At 32.0% G+C, this 15,812-nt stretch overlaps 1 protein-coding gene across 2 annotated transcripts in view; it reads left to right on the plus strand.

Annotated features, from left to right (window-relative positions):
* Window positions 1-1,234: 1,234 nt before the first annotated feature.
* The window catches only part of LOC143251859 (presenilin-1-like), a 42,816-nt gene continuing 28,238 nt past the window's right edge, over window positions 1,235-15,812 (plus strand). The window contains exons 1-4 of one of the 2 annotated variants that reach the window (XM_076503157.1): window positions 1,235-1,640; window positions 7,635-7,882; window positions 11,155-11,296; window positions 11,446-11,513. In XM_076503157.1, coding sequence (XP_076359272.1) covers window positions 1,353-1,640; window positions 7,635-7,882; window positions 11,155-11,296; window positions 11,446-11,513 — 746 coding nt within the window. In that variant the 5' untranslated portion in view covers window positions 1,235-1,352. The remainder of the gene's footprint in view (window positions 1,641-7,634; window positions 7,883-11,154; window positions 11,297-11,445; window positions 11,514-15,812) is intronic. The other variant, XM_076503156.1, reaches the window with a different exon arrangement.

Consider the following 15,812-nt stretch of genomic DNA (forward strand, 5'->3'; position numbering starts at 1 on the left):
AAATCTATCAGGTACTAAATTTGAAAAAAAAAAAACATAAAAGTTAAGTAGGTTTTCCTGTTAAATAAAGTTTTCATGCCTTTTGTGCGAAGAAGAACAAAAATGAGAAAATCTCTCAAAGCTGGAGAATGTTACACGTTGGGAGGTGTTAAATAGATTAAAATCTGATGTGTGAAGTAAGATTCTAACAGAGCATATTCACTGAAAATATGTGATCGTTTGGATTACCACAGCTAAAGAAATTGGAAAATCACTAAACTATCACTCCTGTTGATAATACATAGTGTGTCTTGTTGGTTTTTCTTTGTGTGTGTTTTTTAAGTCGCAAGACACACTGCCGACTGTGTGTCTTGATTATTTTATTGAAACCTTGAAACTGTAAAATATGTTTATTTGTAAGTTAGTCCTAATAATATAAGTGAACAAGTAATTGTTGCATATGAAATTTGTGTGAATTTAGGTCTGCAACTGTGTGCAAGGGATAATTTCTTATAGCCAATGCCCCCCCTTCAGTGGCACAGTGGTATGTCTGCGGACTTACACACTAAAAACCGGGTTTTGATACCCGTGGTAGGCAGAGCACAGATAGCCCATTGTGTAGCTTTGTGCTTAATTCAAAACAAACAAACCTATGGCCAACATTAAGGAAAAAATAAACTAAATTTGTTAATTCTCAGAGGTGAGCACAGTGCAAATAGCCCATTTGGTAATATTTCGCTTAACAGCTTGAAAACAACAATCATGTAATGGTGTTATTTTCAGAAAGTAGTTTAAAAGGACCTGCTCAACGAAAGTACAACGTTACAAAATAGTTTATCGTATTGGAGAGGACAGCTCAGATGAAATGTTTTCGAGTGTACTCTCCAAATCAGACAATTTTTCTTTTAATTATTTCGGTTTCTGTTGCGTAAAGAATAATATATGTTTAATTATTTGTCTTCATTATTATTCTGGATGCAGTATACTCTACATCCATAAAGTTAGTCTTTTACATGAATAACGCAATTACTTACACAATCAGTTTATGTGCTTTTTTAATATCGTTCAACTGTAGTTTGTACTTTTCGCACTTTAAACTGGAATTTAGAGCCAATAAAATAAGTTGTTCTCATGTGTATAATTCATTGTATATACAGTTACAAATACGTGTATTATTCAAGCATGTGACAGCTTTTTTATTTTTTTCTTTGTTGAAATTGTTCTTATATTCGTCTAAGGTTGTTTTCGTAATTTTATAAATTGACGATAGATGGAAAGTTCTTTGACAAGGAAGTTTCTGCTAAGCCTAGTTGAAAATAACATTTAATTTGATTCAATTGGATTTTTCTTAAGCGTTTATTTAAAATAGTTTCATGAACGAAAGTGACGACGAATTTTCAACTGAATATGATAGTTTGATGTCGAATGAAAGAAAGATGAATTTATCAAGTGCTCGGAATCAATCGAATCATACTAACAGTACTCTAAGTAGACCTGACGTTGCCGTTGGGACTAACACTGCTGTTAGTGTTAACGTTAACCTGTCTGAAGACTATGGAAACAAATCATCTACAATGGGTGAAGAGTCTGAACAGATAGCTAAGAACCGAGAACAACAGTACAAACCTGCTGGTGCAGTTGAAAATACGAACTTTAGCATGGTACGTGTAAGATAAATTCAAGTATTTTACATTTAGTGTTCATACTAATAGTAATATTACTCAGTGATGTCGAGAAAACCCACCTGTAGAGAAATATATATGTAAAAACGGCTCGTTTGGGTTGAGAAAATATTTTACGTAGAGGAGCGAACAACGTTTCGGCCTTCTTTGGTCATCGTCAGGTTAGTCAGTGTTTGAGTGTTTCCTAAGTGATCAAAGCTGGATTTAAGTTTTTGAAATTTGAAATGGATGAGACAGCATCAAAAGGCAAGAGACCTCTTGTTAAACTTAAGTACTACATGAAGGATTAGGAGCACAATTGGTGTCTCATTTTTATGGGTTTATCATTATGTTCAGTTGAACCATGGTTGTTGCATTAGTGTATATGACTACCAGGGTGTAGGAATACTTTCATAAACAAAAGCATTAATTTGAAGATCTGAGGTTTAGGTGTTTCAACCTTGACAATGATGACAGTTCTTCTTATCATGAGTAGCTTTTTTTTTTATTATATATTTTTCATGAGATGCTTTGTTGCATGAAAATACGATATTTTCGTAACATTATAGAAATAGTGGTTGTCTGTTTCTACTGCATTACTCAAAAGATTCCCAATCATTAGAGACAGATATACTATATTATGCTTTTTCTGAATAATCTAAGTTACATTTGGTTATATTATGGTAATTTAGGTTTGATTAAGTTAGTATCTAGCTCAACTAGGTGATACTAATGATACATATGTAATCAAAACTGTATATGTTGCTCAAGTTGTTTTCATCTGACAACATACAGAATTGTCATCTAATGTTAGTTTTTATTATTTGAAATTTGATTTCTTGTTTATTAACCCTTTTGCAATGGGCTCAGCATAATATATGCAAGTTTGTCTACACACTTGCACACATTAAGTGTTTGAACTATAACTTTTGATAAAGCATGTGTATCTTCACAAAATTTGGGAGACTTTTAATAAAGATTACAAGTTTTTTATACATAAAAAATGATATTTGTTAATGATTAATTTATATTAAATATTTGTTTGTGAAAGTAGAATCTGCTTCATTACTAGTCTGAGTGCAAAGTGATTTCATGTTATCATTAAGAAAACTATTCTTTGTCCCAAAAATCTCGAACGTAATCTCTAAAACCTCCTAAACACATTTCAAATGTTTGTTTTAAGTAAGACTTTATATTTTATGTTATTTTCTGTACTCTTAACTATGTGGGATCTGTCATTTGACCAACGTCATAACCATAATAAAAAAAGGCAATAAATATAAGTTGTGTGTTTTTCGTGTTAGAATGACAACATTATAACATGAAAATACAAATGTTTAGTCTGAGCAGATTAAGTCTCATAATGCTATGTATTTACATGTATATATATTATTTTTATTATATTGACCTTCCAGTCGTGCCTAGCTAACATTACATAACTTGTCATGGTACACATGCACTCACGTTACATATCCAACAATATAAAACTGGCCTTTCATCTTCCCTGTCTTGGCTGTGTTTTAGTGGTCTAGTGTTTTGTACTATATAGTTACTTCAATTATTATACATAATATGTGTTTATAAACTATTATTATTTAGAAATAAGTTATGGAACTTATTTTTCCTAAAATACAGAACAAATAAATCTAGAAGTAAAGCAAACAATTATCTCTTCTCGTTACAACCTTTGAACTTTGTTGCTGCTGGACATGGATTGCTAAGCCTTTTAAAATTCTGCATGTGGAGGATATCAAAGAAATTATTTTTCTATGTTTTATATATACAGTTGAACAACCAAAAATAACTCTACTGATACCATAGAATTATACTATAATTTATTAAGCTTAGTAACTAGGATGTATTTAGATTTAATAGTATATAAAACTTCAAGCAGACTAAAGACACAACCTACCTTCATGAAATCTTGATTCAAAAGAACGTGGTAGTCTTTTCACAAATTAAAATGGCTGAGAGAACCACCAGTGGGACATTCTAAGCTGTTGAGTGGTTATTCACATGTCATATATTGAAATAAGTGTATTTAAGGGATCATTTCCAAAAATGAAAAGAGATGAATATGGCCACCATGTTTGATTCAGTACATAAACCATATCTCAAAAGATATGAGATTCTTATTTTATATTCTAGCTTGTTAATATTGATAATTTCAGTTCCTAATTCATATAACACTATATACTTATGGTTATGACATCACAAACATCTTATTTTAAACAGTGTTGCATTCAAAATACCACATGGTTCACTAAAATCTGTATTTAGATGTGTTATTTTAATATTTACTTTTCAATTAAAAAATAACTCGTATGATATTAAAGTTTGAATTGTAATCTACAGTTTGATTCCAAACTTATCATAAAATAGTAGTTCAATAAAATTTTGAATGCAAGTCGCCAAACATAATGACATGACCTTTTGACCCATGCTTGTATCTAAATGAGTAATGTATCTTAAGTGATTAATTTGTAATGATAACATATTACATGGACATGGGATTAACTCAAGTTTATTAAGCAGGCTGAACTTTTTGAGATGTTCGGTTTATGGCTAAAAATACTACAAAAACAAAAGAAACCAGTTGAAGAAACAGCACATTCTGATCATGTAATTAACCAAAATGCATTAAATGCAACTTTATTTACAGAAAGGGTATTTAAAAACAACTTAAAAATAGATCCAAGTCATTCTTTAGTACTTCATTATCATCAGTACAACTTGAAGTACCGAATAGTTTATCCTTTTGTTTTGTGGTTGTATTCTAGATGCAATTTGGACAGCAATAAATGTTCAGCCTAACTTCTTATGACTTCTTTTTATTATTTTGAATGTTACTTGTTTTTTGTTTTTTTTTTATGGCATACATCTTACAATTTACAGGTTGCTGGCTCAGATCCCTATCACTGAATATTCATGCCTTTTCAGCCATGAAGGACATTATAATACGATGGTCAAACTCACTATTCATTCGTAGAAAGAGTAACCCAAAAATTTGTGATGGGTAGTGTTGATTAACTGTTTTACCACTAGTATACCACTCTTAAATTAGAGACATCTAGCTCAAATAACATTAAGTAGCTTTAAGTGAAACAAACAAGCAATTTTTTTGGCATAATTTCATTTCTTTTATAACCATAGAGCAGTATCTTTTTATTTTCAAATATTTAAAAGATATTATTTTTAGCATCAACAATATTAACTGTCTCCCTGAGAAAGGGCTGAAGGCCACCTGGAGAGATCATCTGTTTCAACAAATGGCATCACTATACAGTAATGAGTAACTTTTCAGTCAGTTAGTGGACATAAAATGGCATCACATTAGGATGCTTAATGTTCCAGTTTGTACTGTCATTGCATTAGCAAAATGGGTGTATGCCATGAATCAGTAGGCTACAATACAACATGAAATATGAACATTAAAATAATAAATAAAAATTTTGGTGTAATCTACTCTTGAAACAGGACACTTAAGGACCCTTTGCAAGTACACCCACTATCTGTTTGTTTGTTCCAAAAATAATGGTAATTTTAAAATTTTAACTGTAATAAGAAATAAAAACATTCAAAAGCATGTTTATTAATCAAACTGGAACCTAATGAATGTATATACTTTTGTTAATGAGAAACAAGATTACTTTTTGCCATTACAATAAAACTAAAGCTATTCCCTATTCCCTCTGTTGTTGAATCTTTTGTCCTGTGATAAGTTGTCCAAATGCTTGAAAAAGTGGTGGTCAGTGGGTGACAGATCTGGGGAGTAAGTAAAGAGGGTGAAGCAATGTTTCATAGTCCATTTCATTGACCTTCTGCAAGGTCATGTGGCAGAGCATTATCATAAAGCAAGATTGGTCCTCTTCAATTGACTAATGCTGGCATTTTTTATGCAACTTTCTGTGAATTTCTTTCAGTCATTGACAGTAAACCTCTCCAGTTTCTTGAATTTGAGTTGAAGATGGTATGATCTTCATCTTAACCCTGTGTGGATGTCAGTTCCCAGCAGCATGACTTAGTTGACTTGCAGAGTACAATCTGCTGCACCCTAGCCATTCTACACCTGGGGAAACTTTCATTGGGTTTTGTTGTTTTTTTCCACACTTGAATGTGCTTCTCTGTTTTTCTGCCCATATGCACCACACCTTTTTCCAATGGGTGAAGAATATATTTGGTTCAGATGTGGTGCAGTCTCCCACATCATATCTGATTCTCTCGTTTCAAGGTGAAACAAGAGGTATCCTTTAAGTGTTCAAAGTACACAAAGTATGCGAGTGGAGGTAATGTACCATATTGGATGTTATAATTTTCCTATACTGAAAATGTATTTTTGATCGCTACTTACCTCTCTCACTTGCCACCATTTGTTCTGACTGAAATACCAGTGCTACAATTTTTTACAAAACTCGATATAAAAATTTGGTGGAATTGAAAAGAGGTAGTCACATGGGTAATGAGAGTGAGTGGCTCCCTCATTCGTGAAGGGTTGTCACATGATAATTTGCATGAGATACACAATCAAATGAGTTTTTGTTTTGTTTTTTTGCATATAGAGAGCAGCACTGAACATGAATGACTACTTATGTAAGAGGTGGTAAGTGCCTATTGAAAATACATTTTCAGTATAGGAAAATTATGACTTTAGTTGACAATTAAGCTACCTTCCTTTGTATTCAGTTTCGGGTCCACTAATTCAGTGGGCAACCATGGCACCTGCATTTTAATATTAGGGTTGTACAATAAAATTAGAAATCCTAATGATTTAAATGTTGCTTCAATGTACAATAAGTATTTATTTCTTTAAAAACAAAATTGTGTGTGTTCACCTGCAAACACAGTTTGAATGGAATATCTCATATCAAGTTGGTATATTAATTTTTTGATAAAATTTCAGTTTCTCAGAAATGTCTTTTCTACAGTAGGATTTACAATAAACATCAACTGTTTTGTAGTAAATATACACTTTTATTTTCATTGCTGAAGAAACAAAGCTGACCAGTTAATCGTTGGGTATGTTTCTTTTTCTGAACAGTATGATCACTGTGTAGGCCGTGACCTCTTATATATAATAATAAAATTTATTTAAAACTTGTCATTAATCTACATCAATAAATGTAACATGAAAACATGGTTTATTATTCAAAAATGCTTCAATCTGTGCTTGTCTGTTTCATGTAGTGCACATGCATCCTTATTCTTCTGTTCAGGTTTTATTGCTTCAATAATACATCTTTTGTAGTGTCTAAATACTTAGAATCACATGTTACAAACAAAAATATATAATGTCAGTATTCTGCCATCTTGATTTTCTGAGCTATGAATACACGTGTAAAACCCACCAGAGAAGCCCTTCCAACCCTTCTCTGTCCTCCATGACAATTATAAATTATTTATAAACATGTTTATAACTAGTAAAAAATTAAAGTACTCCTCTACATAAATGTTATGATATTTTTATTTATTTTTTGACAGTGAAAGACTGTAGTTGAGAAGTGCTTGATTTGTGTTGAATAATAACAATTTTTGTTGTACTTATAGCTGAGTTAGAAATTCAGATAAACTGTAGTTGTCTTGGGACATTCTGCCCTGGTAATTGGTATATTTTTTATATTTTAAAATGGAAATTTGAAATTGTTTCAATTACCTGGATAGTTGAAACACTTGGAAACACTAATTTTGATTACTTGATTATTTTTGTGGTGTTAAATTATTTGTCAAACATCTCCAGGTTTTCAGTTTAACAGTTCAGTTGTTGTGTTAACAATATTTTTTCAGCATGCACATAAAACTGTCTTTAATGTCAAACTTGTTATGTTCCTCATGTGTGTAGTATGGGGAAGTTTTGTCTCTTAAATTGTATCTAAAACATTTTTATTTGATTCAGTTAATGCACACAAGACTTGATTAATCATTATCTGTGTATAATAAAAATTATTTCACCTTTTAATATTCAGGTAATATATATATACACATTTCTTTGTATTACAGGAACGTGGGTTAGAAAATACAGACGTAACTTTTCAAGGTAGTGGATTAAGTGTTGATGGTACGAGAGATGACCAGGTTACATCTTCAGGAGGGCCTGCAGATCAGGTTTGGGATGAAGAAGAAGAGGAGGAACTGAAGTACGGTGCAAAGCATGTTATCAAGTTGTTTGTTCCTGTCACGTTGTGCATGCTTGTTGTTGTGGCAACAATAAGTTCCATCACATTCTACACAGAAACTAATGTTTATTTGTAAGTACACAGTTTTATTTTGTGAAGTGAATATGACAGTTGAAAGTATATCCTCTTTATAACTCCCTGTGTGAATTTATTAATAACTCGATATCTTGGTGATAACAAAAATTAATTTGCATTAGGAACAAATTAAACCATTCTTGCTCATCAAATTACTAAAAACTGAGTTGTTTAGAACAATGAATTTTTTTTAGCAGTAGTTGAATTTAACATTAGTGGTATCTTGTTGTAATGGCAAAATTTTCATTGCATTGTACCGAATACTCCAATAATTTTCAACAATGTACAACAGTAGCACCAAATGTTGATATCCAATGAATTTTATTGTGATCACATTTGCTAATTTCCTCTAAACTATGATGGGTCACTGAGATAGGCAAATTTGACCTGAAAGTGTTAGACATGTTGTGCTATACAATAAAACTGCTGAAAATAATTACCATGGTAAAAAAACCAGCACAAAAGACTAGTATTAATGAATACTTAACTGTTCTTCTTTAGGACTGAAAATAGTGCAGGATATAAAAGTGTTTAGTAATACATCTGAAAAGAAAATACATGTCTTATAAGCAGGAATTATTTGTTACAGGAGACATAACATTTTCCTTATTGTTACTTTCTCAGCTTTCATAGCTACCTCAGTAACACTTTCTGTTCACATGATGTCTTTCTCATATTTATTACCCCACATATTTAAATAGTTGGTTGTTCTTCTCTGAAGGTAAAGCACTTGAGATTCTTCATCTGTTGAAACATACTTCCAGAAGTTGTGTTTGTCAACCAATTCAGATGGGGTTGGTGGAAAATTCATAGCTGTGTTAATGAATAAGAATAGCATGTGTGTTTTTTATCTTCAACAGTCTCAAGTGGTTGATGATTGTTATAAAAATTCAGGGATCAAAATATTGTATTCCGAAACTCCAGAGACATTTATCCTTGCTTGAGAAATTTCATTTTTTTAATTGACTTTCCTTATTGGGAATGCATGGTCCATCCATATTCCTGTAGTTATGACCAGTGAAAGTGAAAACAATTCATAAAGAAATGCAGTTTTACTTGAGGAAATGTAATCTTCCTGACAGCTTTCACCGAAACAAATGTACTTTTATTTCTTTATTTGTACACAGATTTAGCCTCCCCCTAATCCAGTTTCCACTGGTCTTGATTAGTATAATATTGAAATGTTTAGTTTCTCTGCTATTAGTCATTAGTTACACTTAGCCATCTTCAACAAGAAGAATGTTAAACATTTATAATGCTTTCCTGTATTGTTCATTTAATGTCATTATGTTAGTTTTATTTGCCATGGTAATAAACAGGTTATAGTCCTGTGCTCTCTTACTCTTTGTGACTTCATTTTCTTATGGCCTTTAGAATCATGAAAGCATTAGTATTTGTTTTCCATTTCCTGATTTTTTATAAGATTCAAATCTCAGAATTCCTCTAATAAGTGTTGTGAAATTTTTTGTCCAGATTGTATAAAACATGCTTAACACTGATCCAAACCTAAATTCATCTTTGTGTGACCCTCAACACTTGTGAGGTCTCAAGTTGGAAAGTTTGATCGTAAGAGTTCTTGTGTATCTCTACGGGAAATTGTACCTATTTTTAGTAAAGCATAATTTATTCTGTCTGCTTATCCTATTACATCTGTTTAGTGTCACCAGACTTTACTGGCAGTTGAACAAGACTTTAACCAGGACTCTACACTTTAGTTCTCTGCCTTCACAGCTAAATGTTTACAAATACATCTCAGATAGACTTGAATAAGCAGCTCTGTGGCCTTAAGTCTTGCTCAGTTCCCCATCTGTACATCAGTTTCTTAGAGGTGTAAGCCCTGCCTCTGACCTGTGTAAATTTTTGGCTTGAGGTTATGAATCAGGTAGTCTTGATTTTTTGCAACCTGTATAAACAATCAAAATTTATGAGATGCAAGTATTGTTATCATTTTTGAGTTCCTAGATTGAACCCACTACTGAAACAGCAAGTTTTTATACTAACTATTGGTCTGAATAAGATACTTCAAAGGATGGTCCTTTTGGTCAACAGGTCTTTATATGATTGTTTCTGTTGGGTTATCTTAACTGGATCTTTACGTCATCTTAATGTGAAATATTTCTGCATTTTCATCCCTGGTTTGAAATGTTTTAACAGATACTAACATCTTGACATGTACATATTTTTTCATTATGGTTTTTTCTGTAGATAGGGGCTCCAGCTGTAAGGTTCTGCACAGTGTATCATTATGGCCAGTTCAACTCTGGTCCTGTTTGGATGTCTGACACATCTAAAATGAAAACTTTCTTATACATTTTACCTCTACACAGCTAATAAATACATATTAGTATGTGTTGGACCTATATAGAGAATTTTTATATATGTTAAAAGTATTTTAATGACAAAGTTTACAGTTCTATGTAATTATAAGAAGTGATATGACAGAAAAGTTCACAAAAGATTTATATTTAAACACTCGTAAAATATCCTGTAAACATCCTTATTATCATGGTATGTAATTTATTATTTAACTAGCAGACAACTGCAACATTACTTTTTAAGTACAGGATTGTAGGCCTAAACTGTGGTCAATTGTATTTCTAGTCCACTAACTTGATCGGAAGCATATGAATGCCAGATCTTAAGCTGATGTATCAGAACTTTCACTTTCAAAATAATAGAAAATAATTCTAATTACAGACACTGAAACCTACATGTCAACTTGTCTTAACCTAACATTAGTTAAGCCTTTATTAAGTATGGTCTTATTTAATAAAGAGATAAGTTACCAGTGTAACTTGTGTATAGTTTTTACTCTAATTATAGCTAAATTTTACCATACCTTTCTTTCAGTTTTGCTGTCTAGATATTTATTTTATGGTTTTAGTACACAGACTAATATCAGTATTGGGCTATAAATACTGTTGGTGCTAAGCAATATGAAATCCATTGTTAAAAGCTCATATCAGACAGTTTAATTTTATAAAAGTAATAGATAGATTGTGTATGTGTTTATTTATATATATCTCACCATTATAAACCTTTATTCATTAAACTAGGTCATTAATTGTTTCTTATTTCAGTATGTTTCTTTTCCACTCCAACTTAATAGGGATTACATACAATGTATTTTTTTATAATGGTTGTGAGTGTAATATACAACATGAGAAAATTTTCAATGAGTTTTTATGCCTTCACAATTTAGCTAAGATTATGTGATTAATTTGAAAGTTGTAATATGTGTATGTTTACAGTATAATGTTGAATTGTAGGATCTACACACCATTTACTGATCAGACAGTGGACACAGGAACCAAAGTGTGGCAGTCATTTGCGAATGCTTTCATTTTGATGGGAGTCATAGTATGTATGACTGTTCTTCTGATTCTTCTCTACAAGTTCCGCTGTTACAAAGTAAGTTGTCATGCTTCTAACATAGACAGAGTTACAGCACACTTTGGAAAGCCACAGGGTTGTTATTTTGTAAAATTATCAAACAGCACGTGAGTTTTTGTACAAAAATGTGTCATTTAAATACTAAAAACTTTGTTTTTTTCTTTCAGGTTATTCATGGATGGTTAATAATATCTTCTCTTATGTTACTGTTCCTGTTTTCTTACATATATTTAGGGTAAGTTCTATAAACATTTACTTGTAGAATAACCTTAAAACTGTCACTTCATGTTAAACATAAAGTATTGGTATCAATTATGTACTTGAGAGCATATCAATGTAAACTGAAGATATTTTGTATACACACATCAAAATGTTTAGTTGAGCATTATATGTTGAAATGTTCTGAAATGAATCAAACCAGACAGTTTACATTTTCAAATATGTTACTTTATTTTGAATTTAATTTAACTTTTATGTCCTCTATTTTCATCTGACCAGTTTACACTAAAACTAAATGTATTGGCAAATGTGAATAACATTGGAACAAAAACATGAATTAATTGCTGTATGTTAAATTTTTATTTTTCCAATGTTTCTTTACTCAGTATATAATAAGTACCTGAATGACTTAACTAAGGTTTATATTTATAAGTTATATTTACAAAACAAACGTTGTAACAACAGTTCTAATACAGCTAAAATAACACAGTTTAAGATTTGTTTCCATGATTCCTGACCAAACCAAATTAAAAACATAATATAGTTATATTCTGATATTACAAAATCATGTGTAATATTAAAATTTTGATAGTAGTATCCACAATAATGTGTTTGAACACTAGGTTTTTGTTAGTTAACATGTAATGAAAATTACTTAGGTTCCACCTGTAACCTGGATACTCTTTCTTTATACAGCTTGAACAGATTTGAAACTTGTAGGTTACAGAAAACTTGAATACTGTATTCAGAGTTTCTAAAGTAAACTTACTCTAAAGAAACCTGAAAATCAAAATGTTTGTATGATTTTTTTTAAGCTTGTAATTTAAACATTTATTTCCTGTGTAACGAGAACTGCCACTTACTGAAGACAAGTCTTGCCCAGGATGTATAGTTTGTCTACAAGCCCACTGAACTAAAGTTTCATGCTTTCTCTAGCTTTAGTAATAAGGTTGATTTCATATTTACAATAAAAGGTACATTTAGAAGAACATTTCTACTACTACATTATTTAAAAGAAAATTTTTCATCTGCATCAGTGATGGAAGATGTGGGAGTGGCATCAACAGGTATAGTGAGACTTCACTGTTAGTAATTGAAGTGAAAAGCAACAACACGTAACATAATTAATGAACCTTCCAATATACTCCTTTCTTGTGAAAATTATCACTTTCATTTCTTTTTAAAATATAAAATCATTACTGTTGTATTTTGTTGTATGTTATTACTTGCTACTGTGTTTGTTAAAAGAATTAAAATCATTAATTCAAAAATATACTTACCGTCCACTGACACTATAGCTATTTCTCAATATTCATTGTTTGTCCATTCTAAAATATACTTACCGTCCACTGACGCTATAGCTATTTCTCAATATCCATTGTTTCCACTGTTTGTCCATTTAAGCATTAGAACAATTTCTACAGCCTTTATACCCCACATTAATGCCTTAGACAAATTCTAATTTGCAGATTTCTTCACCAACTTACATGCACCATTTATCTAGATCAGTGGTTTCCAACCTTTTTTATGCCCTGCACCTCTAAAAAATCTTAATATGTTCTCACACCCCTCACAGTAATTATTTATTTAAGAATAAAGGTGAAGGGGGCCAAAACAGATTTTTATATTTAGTTTTTAATGATATGTAAATAAAAACAAAACATTTTGAAAAGAAAAATTATTACAACAAACTAAAAGTTGCATAAACCTTACATGGTCTACAAAAATATAAATTTTCATCCATGCATGAAATGAAATTTCTTTGAATTTGAAATGTTCAAATGTTCATAAGCCAATTTAAATTTAATGACTTCTTTGTTCTTGTTTACTTCTTACGAGTTTTTCAAAGCATGGCACTTTGTTGCTGTTAGCAATCTGCAAGTCTGCTTGTGCCCCCAAGCGATTTCTAGATTTTGTCTTGATTGACAAAAGGGCACTAAATCCAAACTCACATAAGTATGTCGTCGTGAATAGGATGAGCACATTTAGTGCTCTTTCACAAAGTCTTGGAAACATGTCCATTGTCGAACACCAATATTGTTCCAAAGTTTTGCTTTCAAACTGCATTTCAAGAACTTGATTTGTGCACAGTTCAATAAGATCTTCCTTCAGTTCTTCATCATCCGACATATTATTCAAATTGAAGGAGTATGGATTTATAATCCATTCTTCAGAAGTTTTCAGTTCTCCTCCAAAATATTCATGAAATGACTTTGATTCCAAATGATCCACAATTTCTTCACACACACATGGACTCATCCTCACCTACCATTTCTTCTAGTGATGGAAAATTTGAAAGATTCCCTCTTTTAACTCGTCTACACCAAAGATGTAACTTTTCTTTGAAAGCATTTAACTTTTTGCAGCATTTCAATATGTTTATGTTTTTCCCTTGAAGAGATACATTCAGGTCATTCATACGAGTGAAAATATCACTCAGATAGGCCAGCATTTGGTTGAATTCTTGTGATTTTATTTCTCCAGGCAGATCATAGTCACGTTCCTTCAGAAAAGTTTTGACTTCTCGCAGTTCAAAGAAGCACGTTAAAGCTTTCCCACATGACAGCCAGCAGACTTCTGTGTAGAAAAGCATAACTGAAGGCTTACTTCCAAAATCTTCACAAAGTGACTTGAAGAGGCTGCGTTTCAGAACGCGACCCCAAATCCAGTTGGTGGTCTTCACAGAATTGTCAAGGACCTTTTATAACTTTGGAGGCAATGTTTTTGATGCCAAAGCATGTCAATGAAGAAAACAGTAAGTACCTTGCAAGTGCGGTATCTCTTGTTTCATCAGTGTAAAAAATCCTGATTTATTTCCTAGCATAGCAGGGGCACCATCGGTACACAGAGAACCAATAATTTGGATATCTAAATCATGTTTCACAAAGAAGTCCTTCACACACTGGAAGACATCTTTCCCTTTTGTGGTTGTTTTCAGATCTTCACAGAACAGGAAATCTTCCATTATGGCACCATCATGGACATACCTCACTAGTGTGATGAGTTAACTGCAATTTGCAACATCAGTTGTTTTGTCCAATTGGAGAGAGATTTTCAAGGGAGTAGCCCTGATATCTGTGATAACTTGGTCCAAAATGTCCAAACTCAAATCACCAATTCGGTTTTGAATAACATTATTTGATAATGGCACTAATTTAAGCTTGTTTGAAGCTTCTTTTCCCAGAAAAATTGTTGCCATTTCTAATGCACACAATTTTATTACCTCTTCTGCAATTGTATGGAGCTTCTTTGATTTGGCTACTTTATACGCCACATGGTATGAAGCCATCAGCAGTGGTTTGTCAGTAGATATAAAACCTAATTTTGGAAGGGTTGCTCGAGAATCAAAGCGGGTCCTTATACCTTTCAACGATTCAACATCATGGCCTGCAACAGCTGCTTCACCATGCTGGTTGTTGAAGTGTTCCTGCAGCTGAGATGGCTTCAAATGTGAGTTTGAAAGGACAGCGACACAAAGCATGCATCGGGGTTTTTGCAGATCCTCAGTTGTTCCGATGCAAGTGAAACCAAACTTCACATAATCATCATTCCATTTCATTTTCTTTGACATAATGAAGTTTTTTTGCATGAACACAGAATCAACAATGCACTGACTACCATAACATCAAGCATGGGTTTCTATACTCTGAGAAACTCTCTAGAACATTCTCGAATATATGTCACATGACGTCATCGATTAATTCTGGATACTTCTGGAAGTTTCTTGAGTCACGATCACGTAAGTACATAACATAAATAAATAATAGACACTTTAAGATGGCGTTCACGAACGTAACCTAATTAGTTGTGCCAATTATTTAGGTCACGTTTACATTTCATGTGTTGTTTGTTTACAGTTGTACATTAAGATTTCTGTCTGCGCCGGTGACGGTAGAAACAATAGTTTATCGTAACAAAAAGCTATGTCTGTAACAAGAAAAATAAGAAATAAAAATCAAACATAATTTTTGAATATATAGGACAGTACTCTTAATATAAACATAAACACTATATAGGACAGTACCCTTAATATAAACATAAACACTACATAGGACAGTACCCTTAATATAAACATAAACACTACATAGGACAGTACCCTTAATATAAACATAAACACTACATAGGACAGTACCCTTAATATAAACATAAACATTATATAGGACAGTACCCTTAATATAAACAAACACTACATAGGACAGTACCCTTAATATAAACATAAAAACTGTATAGGACAGTACCCGTAATATAAACATAAACACTGTATAGGACAGTACCCTTAATATAAACATAAACACTATATAGGACAGTACCCTTA

This window comes from Tachypleus tridentatus, chromosome 6, assembly GCF_004210375.1.
Source record: "Tachypleus tridentatus isolate NWPU-2018 chromosome 6, ASM421037v1, whole genome shotgun sequence".
NCBI classification, from domain to species: Eukaryota; Metazoa; Arthropoda; class Merostomata; order Xiphosura; family Limulidae; genus Tachypleus; species Tachypleus tridentatus.